Source organism: Brassica napus, chromosome A9 (assembly GCF_020379485.1).
Source record: "Brassica napus cultivar Da-Ae chromosome A9, Da-Ae, whole genome shotgun sequence".
Taxonomy (NCBI): domain Eukaryota; kingdom Viridiplantae; phylum Streptophyta; class Magnoliopsida; order Brassicales; family Brassicaceae; genus Brassica; species Brassica napus.
Window position 1 is genome coordinate 3,359,981 of NC_063442.1, and position 26,687 is coordinate 3,386,667.

Consider the following 26,687-nt stretch of genomic DNA (forward strand, 5'->3'; position numbering starts at 1 on the left):
TCATTTCACTAAGTTTCACAGACTTTCAACATAAAGTATGTCTTTCAACACAAGATGATATTAAAAATGGAGTGAATTAATTGATCTACAAATTTACACTTATAAAACGGATTGAATCAGTCCAAACCAATCTAAAGTAATGTCGATTTTAGATCAGATCATTTGGATTAGGTTTGGGTTTGTTCTCTTATGAATGCAATATATAAAACACACGATAATCACATACTAAAATTTCTCATGTATTTATTTTACAAAAGAATTTGCCTTGCCAGTTTTTTAATAATTTCTTTCGTGACTAACAAGTATTGCCAGTTTTTTTTCTTTCGTGTGGACACTAACAAGTATTGCGTGGCTGACAAATAAAATCGTATGAAATGTGTGCATAATAAACTGAAATTAGAGAAAATGATCAAATAAGGAGCTGATACGCGTCACAAATTCATAATAATTATTATATTGGAAGATAATTAAAGGATTGAAAAAGATAGGTTAGATTGGGGAAAAGAGAGTTCGATCCTTATAATTGAGACATAGACTTACAGAAAGGAAAAAGAGAGTGACTAGATGGGAAGGTTTAAGAAAGTGAGGATGCAGAAAAAGACTTAAGTAATGAAGAGTGTGGCTAATCAAAGATTGACTATTATTGTATTATTTCATCCCCACTTAATTAATTACCAAACACATTATGTAACTATTCATGTGATGGCTCATGTTTTTTTTTTCTACCAGACAAGATACCTTTTTATGATTGCTAGTTGCTACTATATGTATGTTAATCTTTAACTCATATAAATTTAGTTTTTTCATACAGTTAGTTTTCAGGAACACCGACTTTGAATAATAAACTTTGAGTAACCATGCTTTAGATTTGCTAAGTAATCCGGGTTCGAAAGCATTTCACTATATGACCACACATATATAAGTCTATTGTTTATGGTATATTTGAATATGTAGAGAAATAGTCTTTTTGCTTAAAAATTAGTCTGGACTATTAAATAATAAGTTTGGGATACTCCATGTTAATAAAAAAAAAAACTTTGAGTAGAATGAAAAATTAGAGACGCAAATTGTTAAAGTCTAAACCAGTACGTAGTACATGTGAGTTCTATGAATTTATGAATATGGATGCAAATATGTAAAAATAAGAACTCGATTAGACAAAGAAAAAAAATGAAAAGGAAGGTATGTGGAAAATGAGTTAAGGTCCTACTTAATGTAATTATGCATGAGTAGGATCATGGGTCATACTTTTCAACTAGACAAAAACACTTTTTATTATTAGTTCTTTTTTATTTTGTCCAAGAAAAAAAATTATTAGTTCTTTTTTATCTTTTGAAAATCCATGTCACCTCCTTAAAAATCTTTCTAACTTTTTCATTACAATTCCTTCTGTTAATTAAAACTTCAAACTACTCTTTAAACTCTATAATTATTGCTTTTGCTTTACTTAGAACTAAAGATTTATATATACCACTATAGAGAGACATAAAAGTCTCCCGAATCAGTTGGGAAAAAAGGAAAACTTTGTATGTATACTTTTTTGGTAATGTATACTTGAATCTAGTATGTATATCGAAGTTTCAGATATCTTTCACTTATAATAATCATGTAAATTTTTGAATTGATTTTGTTTATAGCACTTTTGGCGGTTTAATAGAAAATAAACCATCTTATTTCTAATTATAATATCTTGTTTGAATCCGAAGGTAATGAGGTTTGGTTACGAGAAAAAAAGAAATCATTAGTTTAGACTTAATAGCATTTGTCACAACTATTTATTGACGTGAAATGTTTTTCACTAAACAATACTCCCTACCATCTCTCTAAAAGATTCATATTTTAAGATTTTCATAATTATTAAAAACATATATCAAATTTTAGTTACCAATACATTATTTTCTGTAATCAACTATTTCCCACAAATTTTTACCAATAGAATTTTATTAATTACAATTATATTTTTTGAAATGTACAATTTACATTTAATTTATGCACTGAAAATATGAAAATGTATTTTTTAATTTTTTTTTTTTATAAAACATGACTTTTTTAGGAACGGAGGGAGTATTATTTAAAACTTTTGAAATCAATTCAAAGAGTCCGTTATCGTGGACCCAATTTTTCAAAATTGCCTCTTTCGTTATGTGCTGAAATCAAGTAAAGTAGAATACCTTTTCTTAGTAAAAGAGAATGAGAATAACATAAATTAATTGCGTGGTTTTCTTTTAGAAGGAGATATAATAAATAATTATTACCTAACCTCCGTGATTATAAAAAGGAGTGATGATCACTAATCATGTTTGATGGTAAATTTTTGACTTCAGCGATTTGGGATCTCATGCTTGATGACATTTGACATCTGCTAATATCTCTCCGTCGGAGAATACCTCCATCTTTGTGTTAATGCCGTACGTCATGCCGTGGCAGAACGTCAAGTACATAACCAATGAATAGTAGTTGTGATACAACTGTCAACTGAAACTTCAAAATTTTGGAAACTTAAACAACGCGTTCTTATTGTTTTGTCCTCAGCCTGAATCAAAACCAAAGAATAATTAGGTTTTCTGAACTAGTCACAACTGTTTGTTTGCAAATTTATTTGCGCTCCATGTTATATTATTTAAGCATTGTAACATATTGTAACATATAGATCCATCTACCATGCGAAACTAAGTCATATTTTCCTGATCATCTTACACGGATATGGTTACTGCATTTCGGTCCATTTGAATACCCGGGAGATGATCTATCTGTGGGCTGCACCTCCTACCCAGAGGTTAGATCTGTATCTTTAATAGATCCGAGTTTAATTCTTTTTTTTACAAAAAAGAAAAAAACATATAGAAACACAAACAAACTGTCAAAAAAGACGGCTCATTTAATACTGTTTGAGTTAACTTCAAACATTTATTCAAAATTCTTTTAGGTAATTCATGATTCTAATTCAAACATTTATTAAAAACACAAACAAACTGTCAAAAAAGACGGCTCATACAAAAATAAGAAAAAAACATATAGAAACAATATTCTAATTCAAACATTTATTCAAAATTCTTTTAGGTAATTCATGATTTGTAACATTTTGAGTTATACTTCTAACTCAAATTTAATCAAGTTTGTTTGATATAGAATGAGTTAGTTGCAGCAGTTAATTTCACAATTCATACTCACCAGTGGTTTATGGATATTAACTTCATCTAATAGTCGGTTTGTATGACAGTATTCCGTCAACTTATCGACTATCATGAAATTCAACTATGTTATTCTCTTGTATGTTTTCACTCCAACCGTCGTGGATTTATATCTACGTTTTGCATGTGCATGCCATGTTTAACCAACCATACAGTTTACCTAAAAGTTATGGTAGAATTTTTAAAATACATATATATGCATTAGTAGATGATGATTTAGGTTAGTATTCCCCCCCCCCCCCCCCCCCCCCCCCCCCCCCCCCCACCACAACATTAGTATTCATGAAAAATATACGAGGAAACAAAAACGTTACGCCATACACATTCTGGAATTGGACACGATAGAAAGTGATGTTTTAACAATCTCTTTCTCCACTACTTGCTTCTCTAAGCAAGGTTTTTTGTACTTAGAACAAGGAAACTATTTATATATATTCTCGTGACCAAATCATGAGCTTTCTGTTTTTGTCCCACTTTTGCAATCATCATACTACTACAAAATGATTCTCTCTCGCTTTATTTTCGGCCTCTTTTATCCGTCTCCACATTTTTCATCATTGGGTTTTGTTTTAACTATTTGTGAGTTTTTGGAAACAAATAACTATAGAGTCATTGACATGTTGGTTTTGAATGTTAAATTATTTAATACTGTTTTGACTTTGCGTCAAATATCTTTCTTCTTTTTGCCTCAATTCCAACATGACCAAAAACGAACTTTTCATTTTGCAGCTATAGAACTCTGCAATAATTAGAATGTTAGTATAGATGAAAAATACAATATGAATATAACTAAACAACATATTGATATAAGATGTACGATTTTTAAATTAATCATATTGATTTCTACGCGTTCTTAAAGAGTTCATGAATTAAAATGTGTGCAGCTCTTTCTCATCATTATTGCCAATGGAACATTAAGTAATATATAAAGGGTTAGGGTCAATCCACTAATTGCCAATTAGTTTTAAGTTGGAAGTCCATAATAAACCCTAATCTAACATGGTATCAAAGCTCAGATCCTAATAAGTTAAACCCCTAATTAATATTAACCCTACCCGACCGGGTATATAGGTCGTAATTGACTCGCTCGACCGAGTATAACTGTCTTAAAAAAAGTTTCCGAGATTTATGGCCGATAAGAGCCATCATCTCAAGGAGGGGTATTAAGGGATATGTATCCCACGTTGGAAAATCAATGGGACATTAAGTAATATATAAAGGGTTAGGGCCAATCCGCTAATTGCCAATTGGTTTTGAGTTGGAAGCCCATAATAAACCCTAATCTAACAGATATACAAATTTTGTCAAAGTGCCCGACTAATCTGGGAAGTGAGCCAAATCCTTTTTTTTTCTTTTATCATTATTGTCAACGATAATCTAAAGAATATCAATGCATTAGGTCTAAAACCTTACTACATTTCCTCCAAAATGTTTTTTTCTTTGAAAAAAACTCCACCTCCAACATATTGCATGGTTAATTACAGCTCATTTCTTGTAATAAATAATGATATTTGACTGCTATAACAAAACTATTGGACCATACGGCTACATGATTGTTGTTTTCTTCTTATTTTTATAGCTATTGATTTTCCACCTCTTCGTACATACTTTCATGTCAATATTCCGCTAGGACCTTGAAAGAGGCAAGTCGGCAAGTCCTACTCCCATGAACATGGCTTCTCGGAAATAAAACAAAGTCAACGTCAACCTCTCTAACTTGAAAACTTTAAATGCTCAATCATTTGGAAGGCGGCTATTAGAAACCATAGAAACATCACCGTGACTTTCTATGCACATTAACTTAAATACATACCAATATATACTTTATACAACCAATTAACTCCACTTACTACTTGCGTAAAGAAAACTAGACGTATTTAATAAAACTGGAAACCGACAAACGAGCTTGGCATCGGCCAACTTAGTGCATGTTATAAATAAATAAATAACTGGGTCACTTCCATTACTGCTATTTTTTTTTTCAATTCCAATTGAAATGATATAGTATCTCATTCTTCATTTTATGATTAGCTTGAGGTAAACCATGAGATTACGTCTGGTTACAACAATATGTCAATAGATACAGGTTGGACATAAAAGAGATTGAGTGTGTTCTTTTTTTCGTTGTCATGATATCCTTAAACTAGCTGATGAATTATAATTTCTCAAGACTAGACTTAAGTTATTTCAGAATTTTGTAAATATTAAGAAATATATTAAATTTTAATTACAAAGAAATCATTTTGTGATTATCTATTTTCAATCATTTTAATTAAAAATATGACAAAGAATTTTTTTTTTAATATACTAGTTATCATTAATTATTACCTAATTAAAATATATAGAAATAGAAATTTTTTTCTTCTCCAGAAACATATATCTTTCTTAAACAAACAGAGTATATAACATAGTTTTTTTTTGATAAAGGGCTTTTATAGTATACAACATAGTTCTTTTAACTAATCATGATAATATTATTTAAAAACCGTTCTCTTTCCTATATTACGGTAATAATGAAAACACATTTGCTACCATAATATATGTTTTAAACACATGGTGTAATTAGTGATCATGGAAATGGAAAAAAAAAATAAAAATTTATCATTTCTAAAAAGTACACCATATATAGATATTGTTTTATCCCTATTTCATTTTGAGTGAATTGGGTCAATATCCTAGAAGAAGTAACTAATTAAGAAAATACCTATAACACAAAAATTGTGGGCCTTCAAAATGATCTAGCAGAGCCGAAATGACAAAATTGTCCTTCTGTCTATAAGAGAGAGATCGACATTACGACCGGTGATAATAGGTTAGAAGTTAAAAGAAATATAAATGTAATCGAGGGAATATGACATGTTGGACAATGAGGTCAAATTGATTTGAGGTCATAAGACCCATGCCCTCGCTCGACCCGAGTCTCGTGAGTACAAGCCACTCTCCACGCTCGCTGGAACAACTAAACCAAACAAAAAGAGGACGATTATGCGCCGGCGAGACGCTTGGCGGTGGTGTGTCGTGCCTATTTCACCATAATCGGCAAGAAAATCGGAGCCAACAATTTGTTTTTATTTTTTCTAAGTTTTGAATGATGAAAATCGTGTGTTTAGTGATAGATTTATGTAATTGGAACAAAAACAATACGAAATCGCATAAAAATTTGATGATATAAGAGAAAACAGAAACTGGCGGCCATGAAAACAGCTTAAGCTGTCGAAAACCCTAAAAAAAAATTTGGGGAAGAAGATAAATTATTTACATTTATACCACTCATTAAAAGAAAAAAAAATCAGTGTATAGCGCCACTCGAACCTGGGAAACGAGCTTGAGAGTAACAAGCTAAACCACCAGACCATTGTAACTTATTCAAATAAAGCTTTCAAACTCTATACTATAACCCTTTATACCCGAAAATGGTATTCAACGAAATTTAGCGACATTTTAGATTGACCTTAGAAATAGTTTGGTGGTTTGTATTTAGCTAGTTAACAAAATCACGGGTTGGGTTAAAACAAAATTTATGTTGCTAAAGATAGTTGTGGAATTTGATTTAGGATTTTAGCATGTTTTATGATGTAATATACGCTAAACATATTAATTTAGAGCGTAGAAGATTTGTTTTAAAGCGAAAACAGGTTAAATAATAAAACTCACAATTCTGTTTCAATGCTAGTCTGACATATTAAGAACGAATTTAGCCAAATCTTAAATCTTACATATTAAGAAGGGATTAAGGTGTTACTTGAATACTTATAACGAACCGCACGCTAATTGTTTGGTTGAATAATTTTTGTCTCCAATATATTGGAAACATGATAGATGACGACGTAGCAACCAAAATTAAGGTGAAACTGCAAGTTAATTGTCTGGTTAAATGCTACTTTTACGTGTTAAAACTAAAGTTAGCATGTATATTGATAAAGTAGCTATTAAAATTAAAGTTAGCATGTATATTGATAAAGTTGTGATCCGTTTACATAGATGCAGAAATCGATAAAAGAAAACAACAGGTTAAGAAAACAAAAAGTAGCAACCAGAGTTATAAGTATCTGGTTATATCTAGAATTGATCAACCCCAAGGAGAGGCAAGGAACTGATCCTCTGCTCACGACCACCAACTCTGCTCACGACAAAATGAGTTCAAAACAGATTGAGAGAGAGGCAGAGAGGTCGAACTGTTGTGGTCGTGGTGTCGGACGACAATGGTGGTGACGATGGTGGTAAAAACAATAGAACACTCCTAAAACTATTGAAAATTGAAAACAATCAAACACTTCTTTGCAGCCTCTGTTCCTGAAATGAACGTTGCCTTTTTGCCTTTTCCCCCCCATTACTTCAGGCCTGGCCTGTAAAAGAACATAGTAGAAGCTTTGAGATACTGACCAACATAAAGCTTACACTTATATTCACATAAAAGAACCACAAGAAACCACAAATTATATAATCTGTCAGAAACTCACTTTGGTTCAGATCTTTCTCTATCTCTCAAAATAACAAGAATTTTCATATATCAGAACAACTGAAGCACAACTGAGGAAGCAAAGTTTCTATACGTTCATAACTAGTAGATAGAAAATCATAACTTGTAGAAAAGTACCTGCCATCAAACAGAGGATAATAAAACAAGACTAAGAGAACCAACATTTACGACACTGTAAAATAGAAACATAGAGGATAATAAAACAATTAGCAAGCAAACAAAAGAAGAGGCAGGCTATACATCTATTTGGCAGACTAAGTCCAGTTGACATACGATTCAGATGCAAGCTTATCTGATAGTACAAACAAACCATTAGCAATACAAGCAGAGTCATTGTCTGTCTAGACATTGTAGATGACAGATAAAATTGAATGGTAGCAAAGTATTTACCAAGTGTATGTTGCTATATACGTACATAAGTTAAAAAAATAGAAAATTAGCTAGACTTGTGGCAAATGTGGATGGCTAACCCGGTCTTCTGCTTGTCCATGGTCATCTCCCAGGGAGAGAAAGGGTTGTTCTCGAGGTAAGCTTCTTGTGGACAAAGTCGAAGAGGTTGTCGTGGAGGTTCAGGGTCTGTAACCGGGTTAAACCGGAGAGATCGGGGTTCGGACCGGAGATTCGGTTCTGGAAAAGCTCCAGGACAATTAGCTCTGTGAGGGTTTGGAGTTTCGGAGGGAGGGTTCCTCAGATTCCTTTGGTTTTGAGTTGGATTCTCGTGACTCTGTTGCTTGTCTCGCATTAAACGGTTGGCCATTTACAAGGTTTGGGGTTGGACCAGTCTATGTCTTTACTGAGGTTTAGGCTCGATTTGAGGGCTTGCATAGTTCCGCGTCGACGCTGGTCGGAGACGCTGCGAAGTTTAGTGAGGAGGAAACAGAGGAAACAAAGATGAGATTTTGACATTACGAAGTTAAAGGATGGAGCTTGCTTCCAGGGTTTTATGGTGGAATTGAAGGAGGAGCAGAAAGGCTCTTTCTTTTACAGGGAAAGGGGAAAATTAAGAGATGGAATCGGCGGAGATGGAGGGAGAGAGATAAGAGTATGGAATCATAAAAGCTAAAAAAAAATTGATTTTTATTCTTCTGGAGAAAAAATGGATGAACCAGACACAGAGATACATATAGAGTGAATTGGCTGATCCTTGAGAATAAAGAGATGAATATATGTAATTGAAAGATTTGAGTTTGGAATTGGTTCTCGTAAATGTGGATGAAAGCTGAATATGAGACGGGGGATTCGAAAGAATTTTGAGATTCGCAATTTCTTAAGCTAATGAGAAAGTTTTGAAAAGGAAAAATTAAATAAATATATGTCGGTAACATCTCAAACAGGTAACCGGTTGTTCAGTTTCAAAAGGGAACAAGGATAAAAGGGTAATTGAATCGGTCGACATACGCGTTGGGAACATAAATTGTGTATACACCTAATTACCATATAAAGCTTATGTGTACAGCGCAAATACTCTTTCATTTTTATAGGGAATTATAAAAAAAAATATTTCTCACTACTTTGGGAAAGAACATACTTTATCATTTTTATTTTTATTCATTTTTTATTTCTTCATCAGTTAGACTTTTATTGTTGTTCTTGTTTATAAACATGCCCAAATTACAAGTCAGAAAAAAGTCGGTAACTATTAGAATTAGTTAATGTTTATATAAATTAGAATATTAGTGGTTACGCGACCAAATTATTGCATAGTGGAAACATTTATGGCTATTTTTCCACCACCACTTTGCGTACTTAAATTGAACAACTCTTTTACATTCTCTGGACATCAAGCTGTCTCTTCTGAAATCAATGTAGGAAAAGTAATAATCTATCAAAATAGTATTTCTTTGTAAAAAAAGAGAATATTGAAATTTCTTATCTTTGAGGGCGACAAATAATTTTAGGTACGTACAATTCATGAAATGAGTCTGTTGTTGACCGATGGATTCCCCTTTATTTTTACTTTTATTCAAAAAAAAAAGAACAACAAAGGGGAGATAAAGGAATATAGATTTTTTTTTCACATCGCAATTATATTGAAAGGGTGGGGGGCAAAATTTAAATATGAATATGAGTGTAGAAACTCATAAAACAACATTCATGATAAACCAAACGTAGTATATACTATTTTATTAGTTATTGGTTAGTGTATTTTGATCAATTTGAAAATCTAAACTAAATCTAGTGTTATTGGTTTTATGATTTTAAAATATGTATTGAAATTATACGTTATTCGTTTAATGATTCATAAATTTTAATTCAAATAAAGTGTTATTCAATCATACGGATTTACTAATAGCTTTGATGTATTTGAATGAGTTTGCAAAGATTTCTTTGTTAAAAATACAAAGGCTCAAATCCGAGAGAATTTAAAAATTTGTATATTTTACTTGGATTTATAAATACTGTATGGATTTCTAAATCAATCAAAATATATAAACCAATAACACTTTCTGAAATCATACTATTTTATAAAATTATGTTGCTCATAAAAAGAAAAACAAAGGGGAGATAAAAGAATATAGATTTTTCACACCACAATTATACTGAGAGGGGGGGGGGGTAAATTTAAATATGATTACGAGTGTAAAAACTCATAAAACAACATTCATGATAAATCAAACGTAGTATTTACTATTTTATAAAATCAAATTGTTTATTAAATTGTAGTAATAATAGTTTACCAGTTTGATCTCTAAAGTATAAGCTGCGATTTCTTTCTATATTGTAAAGGAATCAAATAGTTTTTTGTTTTTAACTAGGTTTTTAGTTCATCTCTTGATATTCTATATATTGTGGTCCCATAAAAGGTGTCAATTAATTCACACAACGATTATAAAACAGAAGTGACGTTACACCAGAGTCGCCAATCACATTTACTCTCATTTTTATAATAATTTCTCCATCTTCTTCCTTCCTCTTCTACCTTATAGAACCTTCACAGATCATAAACTCTATATCTCTGCAACAATCTATAGCTTCTTGTTGATTCATTACATATAGAAATGGGAAGACATTCTTGTTGTTATAAGCAAAAGCTTAGAAAAGGCCTTTGGTCTCCTGAAGAAGATGAAAAACTTCTCAATTACATAAGTAGACATGGTCATGGCTGTTGGAGTTCTGTCCCCAAGCTCGCAGGTTTGGCTTCCATCATGGGCTCTTATCTTTGAAAAGTTAAGAAAATTGTATATATATCTTTTACAATGTTTGTATATATATGCATTTGGTATGATCATATAGGTTTGCAGAGATGTGGAAAGAGTTGTAGACTTAGGTGGATAAACTATTTGAGACCAGACTTAAAAAGGGGAGCTTTCTCTCAAGACGAAGAATGCTTGATCATTGAGCTCCACGCTGCGTTAGGCAACAGGTTAATAAAAATTAGCAACATGTTACATAATATTACAAAAAAATATTAAAATGTAGATTTTGGAATATGTTTCATTATATTCTGAGTCCGTTTTGAATTGTGTAGATGGTCTCAGATCGCAACTAGGTTACCAGGAAGAACAGACAACGAGATCAAAAACTTTTGGAACTCATGTCTTAAGAAGAAGCTGAGAAGAAAAGGCATCGACCCAACTACACACAAACCCTTAATAAGCGATCTTCAAACTCTTAACGTCATAAATCAGAAGCTGACGTCATCCGAAGTACTAAAGTTAACGGGTTTGTTAAACAATCCACATGATCAGTCAATGATCGTCTCATCGCAACCAGGTTCATGGTGGTTCCCGAATCAAAACGCTGCGTTTTGCTTAAGTTCAAATACGGTTTCAGACCAGATCGTATCTTTAATCTCTTCAATGTCCACGTCATCATCTACGACACCAATTACTTCATTAAACCCTGTTCCTGAACTCAATTACTGCAACAACACAGTTCCATCTCCCACCAACAGTATCTACAGTGCTTTCTTTGGTAATAATTACACAGAAGCTAGCCAAATCAACAATAATAATAATAATCATGTAGTGAATCATCCTCATGATCAAGACATGAAGTCATGGGCATCGGAGATACTTCATTACAACCAAAGCTCAGAAACTGGTTTAGAAGCAGAGGTGAAGCCAGATATTGCCAAGTACTATTGGAGATCAGCATCATCATCGTCATCACCAAACGAAAACGCTGAGGCATTACTACATGATGCTGACATTGAGTGGTATGCTAAAAATCTTCAAAAAGTTCATAACATGGCGTTTGATCAGAGCCTTTAGAGTTATATTATATGCTAGAGAATTTTCTATCTATATTCACGGACCGGAGTTTATTTGATTGATACATATATAATATATGTTCGTCATGTATGTAAGTATATATATGTTTTTTGGTTGTGTAAATTTTCGCGATCGTGTGTATATATATTTTTGGTGCTAAGATGTAACTCGTTTTTCTTCTTTTTACTTGTCATGACTTTGATCTTAATAGAGTTTCAAATTATTTTTATTTACCACTATGCTACCTTTGCTTGAGAAAAGTTATTACTGGTTACGAAATTTTGAAAAACTACAAAAATAGAACCTATTTAAAATAAAATAAACACGTCCCGGTAGAGTTGGATGGTGTTTTATTTTTTCATGAAGGAGAAGTTATTCTTACCAAGTTCGAGTAGAGACTTCTTCTTCGGAAAAGTGATTCCGGACAACATGACGCATGCGTGAAAGTCAATATTTCTTTTTGTATTATAAGTTTACATATATGTATATGTCTCAAATATAACAGTAATTCATTTTTCAATTAACTTTGGGTTTTATATTACAAGTGAACCCACCATGTTATTATTGTAAGAAACGGCGAATAGTTTATGAATATGATAATATTCATAAATTGACTTTAATAAGTTATATAATCAAAAATGTAATTAGAGTATGATTTGTGTTTAAACTTTAAACTATATGAATTTATATAACTTAGAACACTATTTTGAAAGAAATTTAATCCGTTTGAAAACTAGTTTAATTGTATGTTAAAAATAAAAATAGTCGAATCTCGAAAGGGTTCATACTTATTTGATTATAAAATGTAAAAGAGACGTCATTAAAATATTTTGAATTGTTAATTACGATTTTTTTTGTTTAACTACTTAAATTTTTTTTTGTAGTTGTCGACCAAAAAAAAGATTATTTGTTTTGTCTATCTTCAGAAGTTGAAACTAGGACTGGTCTATCTCTGTGCCAAAAACTTCTCTAGCTTTAGCTGGTTAAGGTATTGAACTATTGATGAAACCGAATTACAAGTGAAAATGTGCGAATGAGACAATTCATCTTAGAATGGCAGTCCATCGTTGTCTCCTTTAGAAACAGAGATCAAGGTGTGCTTCACTTGTCAACAGTTCTCTCATATTCAATTTTTTTACTTCTCATAATCGATTTCCCACATGCAGTTTTGAAAATGACGTATGAAAATTGGAAGATGTAATATTAGAACGAGGAGAGCATGTGAGAAAGACCAATCTGCGAGTTCAGGTTTCCGTGCATGAAAGAAGACTAATTTACATGCATGTTCTTCTTTCTTGAATTTTTAACTAATTAATTTAATGAATTTTTTTCTGACAGATTCTTTTAACAATTGACTCTAAATTCATCTTTTGTTTCTGAGATCGTCATTTATATGTTTATAAATGAAATTGATATATTGCAAAATGGTTAGAATTTTTCTTACGTCATCAGACTTAGTTTCAAAGAAATTAATATAACGATTATAAGTTCCATCCCTAAATTATTATATATCTCGATTCTTGGTCATCGGTTACTATAAAAAGAAAGAAGTCATACGCGTAGAAGAAGGGACCATTGTCTTGTAAGATGGCGAAATACGAAATTCGAATTTGTGTACTCTTCTGACAATATCCCAATATATAATCCACACGAGGGATGCTTTTGAGTTGGTGCTTGCAGAAGAAGGGACCCTTGTTGCTGACAGTGGTTCATAAAACTGGAAAAGCCATGCAAGGGATAAGAAGAGCCAAGCAGATATCTAATTCAGAAAATAAAAACCATACATTTGAGATTTTATTATTAGTCAAGGAAATCTAACTTGTAAGATTATATTGTACATATGAGCGGTAATGGAAATTTTAACATGCTTTTAGCCTTTATATGAATATGATGCTCATGATCATGGACTTATTATTGGATATGTGAATATCAAGACTGGTGAAAAAGATGTGACACATGTTAGCAATTATATAGTTTTTTGTAAGCCAAAATCAAACGATGAGATGAAAGTAACTTGCATATATTGTCGGCTATTATTAGCTTGATTGATTGATGCCTATATGGCTTCCCTTTCTCTGATTTATAGTTTGATAAGAAATACCTATATTTTCGGTCCGACTCTATAAACTATTCAAAATTTTGATGCTATCTTTTAATTCCAATTTATTAATGTTTTTACTAAAAATTATTGATTTATTGGGGATTGTTTTCTTTGACAAATAGGTTTTTAATTAGTAATAATTTCAGTAATATTACACGGAAATTATCATTTACAATATTTTATGTATTTCCCTTTATGAAAAGGGACGAACATATGTTTTTTTTTTTAATTATACAGAGGTATTTTGGCCACATAGAAATGGATACATACTAGCCACGTGTTAATATATTTTCAGTACACATGTCGGTTTCGTGTCCCTATCAATGCCGAAATGTAAATATCACATATAAAAGAATGAATTACCGATGTTACACAAAGCCAAAAATGATTATTAATCAACATTTCCCCCAATGCTGGTTGTTGAACGAGAGTATAAATACAAAGAATTCTATAGAATTTTTGAAAGCAAATGTGCATGAGTTGATCATTTGTATTTTGAAGACTTATAGAACGTTTTTTTATGCTTACACCTTGTAATTTGCATGTGAGCCAAAATAATTGAGGCCCTACTTCAATCATAACTTCATTTCTATATTACAATCACAAAACATCACTATCCCATATATATTAATTGAAGAACATTTGAAAAGATATAAACTCAATTTTTGTAATAATTAAAAAAGACTTCTTACTTATATGTCAATCAATTAGGTAGTTAACTAGTCATACGTGTCAGCCTCACATTAAAATTTAAAAATATGTTGGTCCAATTCAATTTTTATACCTCAATAAAAACATTTAATACCAACTATATGATATCATATGATATTAACTAAAGCAAGGTGACAATTTATTATATATTATTTCCTTAAATAAAACCTACAGAATTATCTAATGTGATTATGATATACTGTATATAGTAATTAATGATTTTAAATAATGAAAATTTGCTAATAATATGTATGTTTTCTATCATTTTTGTTTAATTCTTTACTATTAAAATAAATTACACAATTACATTAATCATATATTAAAATTTAGATTTTTTTGTATATGTTGTATTTTGAATTTTTAAAACGAGTATAAATTACTAAAACTGTTAAAAGTCTCACATAAACTTTTGTGATCAATGTTTAATTTTTTTTTCTATAATAAGATATAATGATTATAAAATCATATAAATAAATAATTTTATTTAACAGGTGTTTTTGTTAATATATATATATACTTTATATCGTTTAAATTTAATTATATATCATATACGATAGATAAGATTGATTATTTTGATTTATTTATTCTAAAATGATTGCGAATAAACAAGAGCGGTCATTTGATGTATATGTGCAAGCCAATTTATTACATAATAGTAACTGATTCCTTAGTTATTTAATATATAATTATTATTTTATTATTTCATAATTTGCAGAAAAATATAAAATAAGTATTTTATTATTTCATAATATGCAGAAAAATATAATAAGTATTTATTCTACACAAGACGCAGATCTTAACTTAAATATGTATCTCGTTAATAATTTTGAATCTTAAGCATTTTCTAAATCTCATGCCAAAATAAAAGAAAAAAATGAGTATAAACTCAAAAAATTAATATTTATATCGACCAATAACTAAAATGACACAAAAAGAAAAAAATATCGAAGATAGATAGAATTGACACGTGAACGTAAATTTCTCATAACTATAATTAACTTTTAAATTGCTAAATCATGATATAAAACCGAGCTGACATAGTTTCATTGTAACCAAATAGTAGGCATGAGATTCTTCGGCCTAAACGTTAGGTTTTTATGCTATAAATAATTTTTTAACCCAAAATATTTTTAAAAATGTGATCATTTCATTAGTAAACAAATTATGTAATTAACAAAAAAAGTTTTAAAAAATTGTTTAAGAGCCAAATATATTAATTCGATCAATAATATAAATTTTTTTCCATACGATATTTCTTAAATAATTTTCATATAAATTTATCATGCGCAAGGCGCATGTCTTATCCTAGTATGTATTAAAGGGTGTAGACAATCTAATATTTACATGATTTGGAATTATTAAAAACTAAAGCGTTTTGGGGTGAATTAGACAATTTATTATGATTTTTAAAATAATAAAATTCTCTTAAAAACTATAATATATATATATATATATTGTTAATCAAGAAACTTGACAAATACATTTTGAAACTACATTATAAAATTTACTGCTTAGAATTTTTATAGAAAAATATAATATATATATATATATATATATATATTCAAAATCACAGTTTTCTAATATTAAAAAATTAAAATTTAAAATTTATATTTAAAAATAACTTTTGTCATTTTGTATAAATCATTTAAAATCCAAATCAAATAAATATTCGATCATTACTGTTCTTAAGTTTCTCAACTTGTCTTTAAAATAAATAAAAAGCATATTATATAAAAATGTATAGAGTATGATATTTCTAAAACGATCGTTGTCGTTTTAATATGGCGATGACGATAACGTTAACAAAAAGCCTAGCTTATTGATAAAGACAACGATGTGGCGGTGTCGAGGCAATATTATAAAGCTCAACTATCAACCAGTCATGGGAACCTAATATTTAAAACGTGAGATTACTGTTTTCATGTAACATTTCCTGCTAAAACAATTATCCAGTATCCCTTGAATTATTTTAAACTGTGTATGGCCCCGTATGGGCTTTCGACAGCCTCACTGACTTGAGTCTGACCTGGTTTATATCACCTAGTCGTAATTAACAGGTCTATAGAGCAGACTGTCCATTTTGATGATCAAAACAAAGAATTACACCGTTCATCTAGATTTTATTTAAATCACTGAGAGTTTTGTTGGTTTTTCCGTTACCACCCCATTTGTGGATGATAACACGGCTGTTGATGCTTTAAAACAATCATAAAAAACATTTCTTAAAATCAAAGTTAGTTTATTTTATTTTTCATGGTTACAAACAGATCGTAGATGAATAAATAAAAATTAAAAAAAAATCAAAATTTTTTTTATTTAGATAAAATATTAGTATTGAAATTTAAATTTAAATTTAAATTGAGATATTATAATTAAATAAATATATATAGTTTAATAATGTTTTGAAAACCACATATTGCATATTGCGTTTGAACCAATCAAGCCAATTAATTATATGGGCTTGGATTGTTTGATTTATTCAACCAGCCTCTATTTTTTTTTTTGTCAGTACAATTCTCAAACACATCCCTAAACTTGTGTCTGAATGGGTTGACACTAGTACACATCACTAGTTTAGAAGCTTGAGTTTGGGGTTAGCCTCTTTTCATTATAAAGCATTTTCGGACTTGCCTTCAAGCTCAAGCCAATGTTAATGTGATCACAAAACATATTTTCGGTATATTATTCAGTATTGCAAACAGAACTATTGAAGTAAAAGAATACAAAAGGATCATTAAGATATGAAAGAAAAATAAAGAATGAGAAGATCATTCACTCATCTGAAGACAAGATTGTGGCAGCTCCTATCACAAGGGTATGGACAATCTATTAGCTTCACCTCTGCTCTATCAAAATACCAATCTCCAACCGCTGTCGCCACCGCCTAACCTCAGATTCGGAAAAAGAATAAATCATTTCAGAAATGTTTAAAGGCAAATGCACATGAAGTGCTTACCTTCTTGTTGATAACAGGCGAATCATCAGCGAACCAAGTGTCTTGCCTTTCGGTTTGGCAATGAGCAAAACATGAGTTTATAAACAAACCGTTCTTTCTTGCATTCAAGAATCTGCTCACAGCCCTCAGCATCTGATCTCTAAACCCTGTTTAAAGAAACAACATAACTAAGAGTGGTGAGAGGTCACTTTAAAAGTAAGTTGTGAACTTTTCAGATGATGATTCCGACCTTGCAAGAACAGTATCTGTGCTGGAGTGCATCTTCCATGGTTTAATCTGCATTCATGCCAATAACCACTTGGATCTGCACTTGGTGGAGCTAGACTGCTTTGAACCTGTTAAAACATATCAGTCAAGAACGCACACACACACACACACACACAAATGCTTACTTTCAATAAACATGGAAGACTGAAGAAATGTCACCTGCCAAATATCATATGCTGCATTGACAATAAAGAGAGGGGTTTTCATCTCACTGATCAAGTTTTGAGGGAAGAAACACTGTCACCAAAAGATAAGGGTTAGCTTCTGAGCTTATATACTAAAGAGAAGTGATAAGAGCTAACAGAAGTTGGGTTGAGATGGTCTGTGCACATATGTGGTAGATTGTTCCTCACTCCCTGCAAGATTCATTACCTTTTTTCAGTTTATGAAGTTTTTAATATGAAGATGAGGTAAATACATCACACCTGCAGCTGCACAACGCCGTTATATAGATTCCTAATGGTGTGGCCACCGGACACATCAGGGCTTTAATCATGGAGAAACAAGTGGTTCAGTAACAGGTACAAAGCTGACTTTGAGAAGAAAGATGCATGTAAAGTAACTTACGTGTCCAAGAACAAGCCTGCGTCGCTTAAGCACTTGACTTTGGTAGTTCTTGAAAACAAGTTGCTGAATTCATCACAGCGTAAAATGACTGCTAGACCACCTGCAGAGCATCCAGATAGAAGTGCCTGAAGAGTATTAAGCAAGTTAAGAACAATGTAGAGACAAGACTATATAGAGCAAAGGAAGGACAAAGTGAACATATATATACCTGTTTGGCATTTTGCATTCCCTTTGCCTTCAAATCATCCATTGCTGCTCTCCATATCCTCTCTCCTCTAAACTGAAGCCCTGCAGCCTGGAAAGAGTTACATTTTAAAAAAGAGAAACCTCGAATAGCATTAAATCAATGTTTTTATGAGAAAATTAGCACACAAAGAGAAACAAATTCTCAAAATAGCATTTATTAAAGATAAAAACAAATATATATTCTACATTTGGGTTTAGGGTTTAATATCTAAGAGATAGGTCTGATTAGAGTTCAGGAGTTAGAGTAATGTAGCTTTTTTCTTGTCAAATGAGTGCTATTTTGGAAACATGTACTTGTGGGTGCTATTTTGGGGATAAATTTATAGAAAGTGCTATTTTGGACATTTTCCCTAAAGAGACTGAAACATATGATCTCTAAGACAAAGCTCAACCTTGTTCTGACTATCTCCACTGAAGGAACCACCATCACAGTAACGAAGCTTGACTCTATTCCAGTTGAAAAAATCTGTATGAACATGTCAAAAATAGAGCAAGTTGTTTATTCAAGATCTTTACTAATAGAAAGCATGAAGACAAAGACACCTGGATTTTCTTGAGCTTTATCGCTAAGAATTCCTGTAAACTGTATCTGTTTCTCCATATAGTTAGAGGATCCCCGACGACTCTTCTTTCGGTATACACAGTTCCTTATGTTGTCACACCATCCTCCTCCCTTTTTCCATTTTTTTCAATATCAACAACACACATGATTCAAAAAAATGAAAATGTATGATCTCTGAGAAATTTTCTTTGCTAACCTCTAATTGAATTAGCCAGCTATTGGCTCCTGATCCATGTCCACGATGTAAATGATATCCAGGCAATGTTCCATCCAAACAAACTGTAATTAAAAATACAAACAAGATCACATATAGATTCCAACACTATTCTATTTCTACTTTCTTTTTGTTTATATGATAATGATATTTGATGCATATACATAATGTACCTCACATTCCAAAACAAGAAAGCAACTTACCATCTTAGAAACTGGGTAATATCATTGGAGTAAATATATGATAAACAAACAAAAAGCAAAACCAGTTTTGTGTAAATGAACTGAAGTAAATCAGAGAGAGGAGAGAGAGTAAGAGAGTACCAGCTCCTTTGGCACTAGCTCCAGTGATAAGTGTGAGGCCAACCATTAATGGGTTTAAACTGGAGATAGATTTGGAGACACCATACTCTAGTTCCTCAATGTGATCTAACTCTGTGATATTGAACTCTAGATATCCATTTGCCTCAGTGCCAAGAATCAGCACTGTGACCACAAAACCTAACAAGAAAATCTTCCTCATTTCTCTTAATCTTGAGTAGGAAATGCTTAGAGTATATAAAACAAATAGACTTTAAAAGGATTTCAGACAATAGGCAAAAACTTGCATGTGCTGTACTGAAAGAATCAAACTCTATTTCAGCTTTTAAAAGAAGAAAGAGACAGAACAGAGCAGTGGAGAAGTGAGTGTTATTAGGGATAAATGTCCCACATCGGATATTGGAAGGGATCCTTAGCAATATATAAGATAGATGGATCACTCCACTTAGCACCAATTGGTTTTAGGTTGGAAGCCCATCTAGCTTAATATGGTATCAGAGCCTGATCCACGCAGTCCAATCCGATCCACATCGATCTAGCCCAAAGTTGGCCCATCGATCTTTGCCCGAACATTCCGAGATTGACGCTCAAAGAGCCATCATCTCGAGGGGGCGTATTAGGGATAAATGTCCCACATCGGATATTGGAAGGGATCCTTAGCAATATATAAGATAGATGGATCACTCCACTTAGCACCAATTGGTTTTAGGTTGGAAGCCCATCTAGCTTAATAAGTGTGAAGTAGACTGTTTAAAGAAAAAGAACAAAAAGAAAGAAAAAAAGATTTCATGGCTGGATTCACGTTTGGAATCTCACCACCTTTGGTTTTCTTAATTAGTTATTTATACTAATATAAAGTGATTAATTAATATTACTGGTAATTAAGGCAGGGGAACCATCTTTTTGTTTACTAGATGTTGGTTCACACTTGATACACACACATCATTAAACAAAACATGAAACCATACAAATAAAATAAGTAAAATTTTCTCACAAATTTACTCAAATAATAGCTTGAAAAACCCTACCTAATTTATGTCTTACTGGTTTTCAACAACATCATGGGCGGTAATTACGAAATTGGTAATCATGTAACGCCGCTTACCTAGGATGTTCAAGACATTCTTTAAGATTAGTACTCATTGTTCGAAAATGTCAAAATGAGTTTCTCAACTGTTGTTTGCTTTGCTTCTCTGTTTTCTCAGTGGTAGAAAATTTAGTCAGGTTTGGACTTCATTTGCATCGTATGGTCTATGTGAAGGTATGATCATGAGCTGTCTTTCGACAAAGAAAAAGCTTGTGCTAGTGTATTCGTGTACTAATATCAGAACTCAGTGTGATGTAAAAGCAAGGTTCCATGTTAATGTATGTTAATTGCCAGGAAGATAAAGTTATTTTAGATTGTCTAACAGATGTTTAGTTTAGATGTCTCTGTTCTCCAATAAACAACCCTTCTGTTAATCACAACCTCTCTAAATATTTAACTAAACAATTAACCAAATCTTGTCTAAATTAAGGCCTAACCACACACCTTCATAGTTAGCCTAAAAATAAACGTCTAAAGCCTCTCAATATTTTTATAGGAACATCCATTTTAAAAGCTTCTCCATTCATTGATTCATTCTTTAATTATAAATCCATCAAGAACAAACTCTTTTCAGAAGATAAAACAATAACAACAATGGCGTCTACAGCGACCCATCTTGTTGTTGTTTTCACCATGTTGGTCTCAGCCATGGCCGTAGCAGAATCCAACATGCTTCAAGATTTTTGTGTTGCTGATTTGTCCAATGGTAATAAGAGTTTTCTTTATGTTTTTTTTTTAAATATCCTAACTTTTATAACATTTTTTCTGTTGACAAATGAAGCGGTCAAGGTCAACGGATACACATGCAAGGACTCAACACAAGTAACACCTGAAGACTTCTACTTCCAAGGCTTAGCCACAGCCAAAGCAGCTGCAAACTCCTCCACTGGAGCCATTGTAACCGGCGCCACAGTGGAGAAGCTGCCAGGACTCAACACTCTCGGCCTCTCCATGTCCCGCATTGACTACGCACCAAACGGTCTAAACCCACCTCACGTTCACCCGCGTGCCTCCGAGGTCATCTTTGTCCTAGAAGGTCAGCTCTACGTGGGGTTCGTAACAACCGCAGGGAAACTAGTAGCCAAGTACATTAACAAAGGAGAAGTGTTCGTTTTCCCCAAAGGGCTTCTCCATTTCCAGAAGAACATTGCTGGATCAGCTCCAGCTTCTGTACTAGCAGCTTTTGATAGCCAGTTGCCTGGAACACAGTCGCTTGTGGCGTCTCTCTTTGGAGCTCTTCCTGACAACATTCTCGTTGAGTCATTCAAGATCAAACCCAAACAGGTTAAGACAATCAAGTCAAGATACCAACCAAAGAAATGAGAAGAAGAGAGAATAAAGATAATCTTTGTCTTCCTTTTTTGAGCTCTAATTGTAAAACATTAAGCAAAGAAGATAAAGATAAAGTTTGGGAACATTTTAATCAATGAAAAGAGTTTGTTCTTGTTGTTGTTTCTCTTCGTGTGGTTTCATTCTTTCACTTAGCAGCAGAGAGTGGCTGGTGTTGCCTTCCATCTGGAATTGAGAATAAGACAATGGGCTTCGAAGGTTTGACAAAAGGAACATCACATCTGTAATAGCCTTTCCTCTCAAGCTGAATCACATCTCCACACTTCAGACTCCTCATATTAGAATCACCAAGTGCTAATGTTTCCTTCTTCGTGTAAGGATTCACAAATGTAGCAACCTCATCATCTTCCTCCAGCTGTGTTTGCAGCAAACAAAATTAGTGATTCTGATAGAGAAAACTATGCATCATCATGAACCGATTCTTACCTTCTTCTTGGTGATTAAGTAATCAAAATCTGTTAACGTGAGCTTGACCAACTCATCAATCTCAGGCAACCATGTGAGCTTCAGCTTAGTAGTCTTCACAGATCCTTGGAGATTCAGAACACCAGATAACGCAGTGACACGACCTTCCTCGTCTTTAGTAATCTCTTTAACAATGGCGTTTCCCCAATCCATCAAAGTCACTTCCTCACCAACAGAGATGGCGCTCGCATCAGCTCCCTCTATCCATATCCTCTTGGTGAAAGTGGTAGCCTTCTCTCCGGCACCTTCGAACTTCTTGTGCTTTGGTATTAAACGGACAAACGGCTCATCAGGACCATCGGTTAATGTCAACAGTACACGCCGCTCTTCAATCACAGCCGTGTGTCTAGGACACACAGGGTCGATGATCTTCTTGTTAATAGTCCACAGCTTGTCCCATTCCATCAAGTTTAGATTCTTGGAAGCACCCTGGAAACAACAACACTAAAAAATTAACAAACTTATATTACATAGCTAGGCCTGAGGTTCGGGTTTTTCGGTTCGGTTGGTTAGTTAGGAGTTCGGTTTGGCCAAAATCTCAGAAAAAAGTTTGGTTCATTTTCAAAAATTTCTAGCAAAATTAACCAAAGTCTTCAAATTCGGTTAAAGTTTGGTTTAAATTAGTTAAAATTCAAAATTTCAGTTAATTTTTGTTATGATTTTGGTTAGTTCGGTTAGTTCAGTTCGGAATTTTGGTTAAAATCGGATAGTTTTCTTTTCGAAAACCGAATTAATTGATTACCAAACCTCCTAACCGGAACTGAACCGAAAACCGAACATTTCAGTTAGGCAGGTTTGGTTAATAAACATTAAAAAGAGACAAGTAACAACGAGACAGAAAAGCTTTACCTGCTCGAGAATGAACTGAATCAGAGCCTCAATTTTCAAACCTCTACGAACAATGCCTTGCACTGTAGGGAAGCGAGGATCATCCCACCCACCAACCAACCCTTGCTGAACAAACCATAGAAGCTTCCGCTTACTCAAAAGAGTGTAAACAAGATTCAACCTACTAAACTCATAAATCTCAACTCTCCTCAATCCCATATCCTCCAGAAACCAGAACCTTATAGTACTGAGCATTCCTGTCATGATACTCACTAGACCGAAGAGCATGCGTTATACCTTCAATAGAATCAACAAACGGGCAGGCAAAGTCATACGTTGGATATATCTTATACTTGTTCCCTATACGGTGGTGAGACATAGGGTTGCAACGGTAATAAACAGGATCTCTCATAGCTTTGTTGGGATCTTGCATGTCTAACTTCCCGCGCACGCAACACTGTAACCCTCTCTCACTCCCCTCAATCATTTCCTTCCACAGCTTCAGATTCTCCTCAACGCTATGGTTCCTACACTTCGAATCAATCCCATCCATCCTCTCTTTCTGCATCTGCTCCCTCGGCGTGTCGTCGACGTAAGCCTTACCTTCGCGCATAAGCTTCTCCGCCATGTCCATCAGCTCAGGGAAATAATCAGAAGTGTAGGTCACTCTCTCATACTTGATCCCCAAGGTACCAATGTCCTTGACAAGATTATCAACAAACTCGTTGCTCTCTTTAGCAGGGTTAGTGTCGTCAAAACGCACAATGACTTCCCCTTGGTACCGCTCCGCGAAGTACTTGTTCAGCAGCGCAGCTTTCGCGTGTCCGATGTGGAGGTAACCGCTCGGCTCTGGAGCAAACCGGAGCTTGACCTTTCCCATGACTGCACCAGGCAAGTCCACTTCAGGTTTTCCTTTGTCATTAGCGTCTGTTTGTTGGTCTTTGGACTTGGATGCAGCAACAGGCTTCCCTGAGCCTTTCTTCACAGTATATGCTGCTACCTTGCTGAGAGGCTCGGCGTACTCAAGCGATATAGAGTTGAACCATCTAACCAGATTCTGATACTTTTTCGATTTCCTCAAACTCTCCCATCTTGGACCCGATCCTAATCATAACAATGTGTTAAAGACTGTAAGTGTTTTCAAAATCGGTTAGATGTCCGCTTAATCAATAATGAGCACTGTTCATTAAAAAAATGTGTAAGACTGTAAGTGTTCTAAAAATCGGTCTAGACGGCAAATCAGACCTAAAAGAAATGATTTTTCTTGAAAGACTTTTAAATAACTTTAATCTAGGCGTTCAAAAAATCAGTTAGATGTCCGCTTAATCAATAATCTCCTATAAAACACATAACTACAGCCCTAGCAATTTCTTGAACATTGTGTCTGTAACTAATGAGAACTGTTCATAAAAATGTGTTAAAAGACTGTAAGTGTTCTAAAAATCGGTCTAGACGGCAAATCCGACCTAACAAGAAACATTTTTTCTTGAATGACTTTAAAAAAAAAAATATAATCTAGGCATTCAAAAAATAGATTAGATGTCAGCTTAATCAATAATCCTCTATAAACCGCCTAAACTACAGCTTAGCGATTTCTTGAACATTGCGTCTATAACTAATGAGCATTATTCAGACAGAGATACATAGCAAGGTAATGATAAAGAATGTTAGGCAGCGCCTAGGCATCAGATTCAAATCGGATCTACACGAAATGATTTTTCAAAAAAATTGGTCTAAACACCGTCTTAATCAATAATCCCCCTATAAGACGCCTAACTACTCTCTAAGATTACTTGAACATTGCGTTTGTAACTAATGAGCATTGTTCAGACAGATACACAGCAAAGTAACGGACCCTTACCAGAGAGAGCTGACCAAACAGCAACATCGGCAATGGAAAGAGAATGGCCAACAAGAAAGGTTGCACTTTGAAGGTAGTTATCGACGCGAGAGCAAGCGTTCTCAAACTCAGAGCCAGAGGAGAAGACACAAGCATAATCCACCCACTCATCAATCTAATAACGATCCATAAACAAAAAAAGACAGAGACTTTACATGAGAATATAAATGAGAAGACTGTCTTATAACGTAAAGAGGTTGATTACAAGACACGAGACCTGAGAAGATTCAAAAGCATCGTGGCCGTAGAAGTCAGGAAGCGAGGGAGCTGATCGAGCAACGTAGCGGAGAAGAACGGAGGTTCCACTCAGCTTACGCCTAAAATCAAGAGAAGGGTTTTAGTTTCATAGAGAGAGAGAGAGAGAATGCAAGAAAAGGAAAGTACCCGTCGGAGAAGATGAAGGTGGGGACGGTGGCTGCGGCGGATGAGGAGTCGGTAGTCACCGGAGAGGATGAGATATGGAGAGCAGCGATGACTGAGAGTGGTGGAGTGTGTGCTGGGAAAGAAAGCTTGATCCTTTCCATCTTCTTTGGGCAATGTGTAGAGTGAGAGCAGGAGAAGTATGAATCGGCGGCGATGTTTTGTTCTTTAAGGTTAGGTTTTAGACTATGAAGGTTTTTTTTACTGGGAAGGCTCAAGTTGTGAACTTTTTACATTGTTGTCCATAAAGTATCGATCTTTACATTATTTACCCAAACTTGGATTGCAAGTATATTACTCCATCCATTTCATAAAATTATATATTTAAAAAAAAATTGTTTCAAAAAAAATTATTTTTTATATTTTCAATACATATTTTATTAACTTATTGTAAATTTCTAAAAATTTAATTGTATTTATTAGATTTTTATTGCTTAAAATTAATAAATTTTGCAAAGTTACAACAATATGTAAATTTAATGTGTTTTATTAAAATGTGTAAAAAGTAATATTTTGAAAAAGAGGAGGGAGTATATGACTATGTGGTTCAATCTATGTGCGTGTCATTTTGGAGAATGACAATTACATACTTGGTTATGACTAGTTTGACTTTGATGTATTCATGTCTCTGCATTTTGGAGAATCACAAGTGCATTTCTCTTGTCTCTTACCATTAGGCGGCACATTAGAGAAAGAGGCAAAATCATCCAAATCTATTAAGAACATATCTATCTATATACATTGAACTTATCATGAGCTTGATCTCGTACAAAAGCTAGATGTAAACCGTATCAATCACACTATGCTA

At 33.2% G+C, this 26,687-nt stretch overlaps 5 protein-coding genes across 7 annotated transcripts; 2 read left to right on the forward strand and 3 right to left on the reverse strand.

The window, feature by feature from the left end:
• Positions 1 to 7,120: 7,120 nt before the first annotated feature.
• LOC106351267 lies at positions 7,121 to 8,951 on the reverse strand. Of its 3 annotated transcripts, none has more exons than XR_007316108.1 (2): positions 7,912 to 8,951; positions 7,121 to 7,537 (listed from the first exon to the last, which is right to left on the reverse strand). XR_007316108.1 is itself a non-coding variant. In XM_013791084.3 (2 exons), exons 1-2 carry the CDS (start codon positions 8,426 to 8,428, stop codon positions 7,522 to 7,524), a joined length of 303 nt encoding a protein of 100 aa, XP_013646538.2. In that variant the 5' UTR covers positions 8,429 to 8,951; the 3' UTR covers positions 7,121 to 7,521. The 3 variants fall into 3 exon arrangements, 1 of the variants encoding a protein (XP_013646538.2); XR_007316107.1 differs by having other exon boundaries at positions 7,652 to 8,951; XM_013791084.3 differs by having other exon boundaries at positions 8,142 to 8,951.
• Positions 8,952 to 10,517: 1,566 nt separating this feature from the next.
• On the forward strand, positions 10,518 to 12,114 carry LOC106364007 (transcription factor MYB86). The gene is made up of 3 exons (XM_013803655.3): positions 10,518 to 10,803; positions 10,906 to 11,035; positions 11,141 to 12,114. Exons 1-3 carry the CDS (start codon positions 10,671 to 10,673, stop codon positions 11,883 to 11,885), a joined length of 1,008 nt encoding a protein of 335 aa, XP_013659109.2. The 5' UTR covers positions 10,518 to 10,670; the 3' UTR covers positions 11,886 to 12,114.
• A 5,239-nt stretch (positions 12,115 to 17,353) lies between these two features.
• Positions 17,354 to 20,146, reverse strand: LOC106364008 (pectin acetylesterase 10-like). The gene is made up of 12 exons (XM_013803656.3): positions 19,833 to 20,146; positions 19,492 to 19,574; positions 19,277 to 19,406; positions 19,126 to 19,199; positions 18,696 to 18,782; positions 18,488 to 18,612; positions 18,346 to 18,406; positions 18,223 to 18,276; positions 18,080 to 18,157; positions 17,883 to 17,988; positions 17,654 to 17,799; positions 17,354 to 17,581 (listed from the first exon to the last, which is right to left on the reverse strand). Exons 1-12 carry the CDS (start codon positions 20,029 to 20,031, stop codon positions 17,474 to 17,476), a joined length of 1,251 nt encoding a protein of 416 aa, XP_013659110.2. The 5' UTR covers positions 20,032 to 20,146; the 3' UTR covers positions 17,354 to 17,473.
• A 1,303-nt stretch (positions 20,147 to 21,449) lies between these two features.
• LOC106365876 (probable germin-like protein subfamily 2 member 5) lies at positions 21,450 to 22,447 on the forward strand. Its single transcript, XM_013805386.3, has 2 exons — positions 21,450 to 21,622; positions 21,698 to 22,447. The coding sequence occupies exons 1-2, from the start codon at positions 21,511 to 21,513 to the stop codon at positions 22,237 to 22,239; spliced, it is 654 nt and encodes a 217-aa protein (XP_013660840.2). The 5' UTR covers positions 21,450 to 21,510; the 3' UTR covers positions 22,240 to 22,447.
• On the reverse strand, positions 22,253 to 26,077 carry LOC106365875 (glutamate--tRNA ligase, cytoplasmic). The gene is given in 7 exon segments (XM_048739386.1): positions 22,253 to 22,621; positions 22,693 to 23,160; positions 23,581 to 23,787; positions 23,789 to 24,663; positions 25,421 to 25,574; positions 25,677 to 25,776; positions 25,844 to 26,077. Coding segments are annotated over 7 exon segments (2,172 nt in total). The 5' UTR covers positions 25,984 to 26,077; the 3' UTR covers positions 22,253 to 22,393.
• Positions 26,078 to 26,687: the final 610 nt, after the last annotated feature.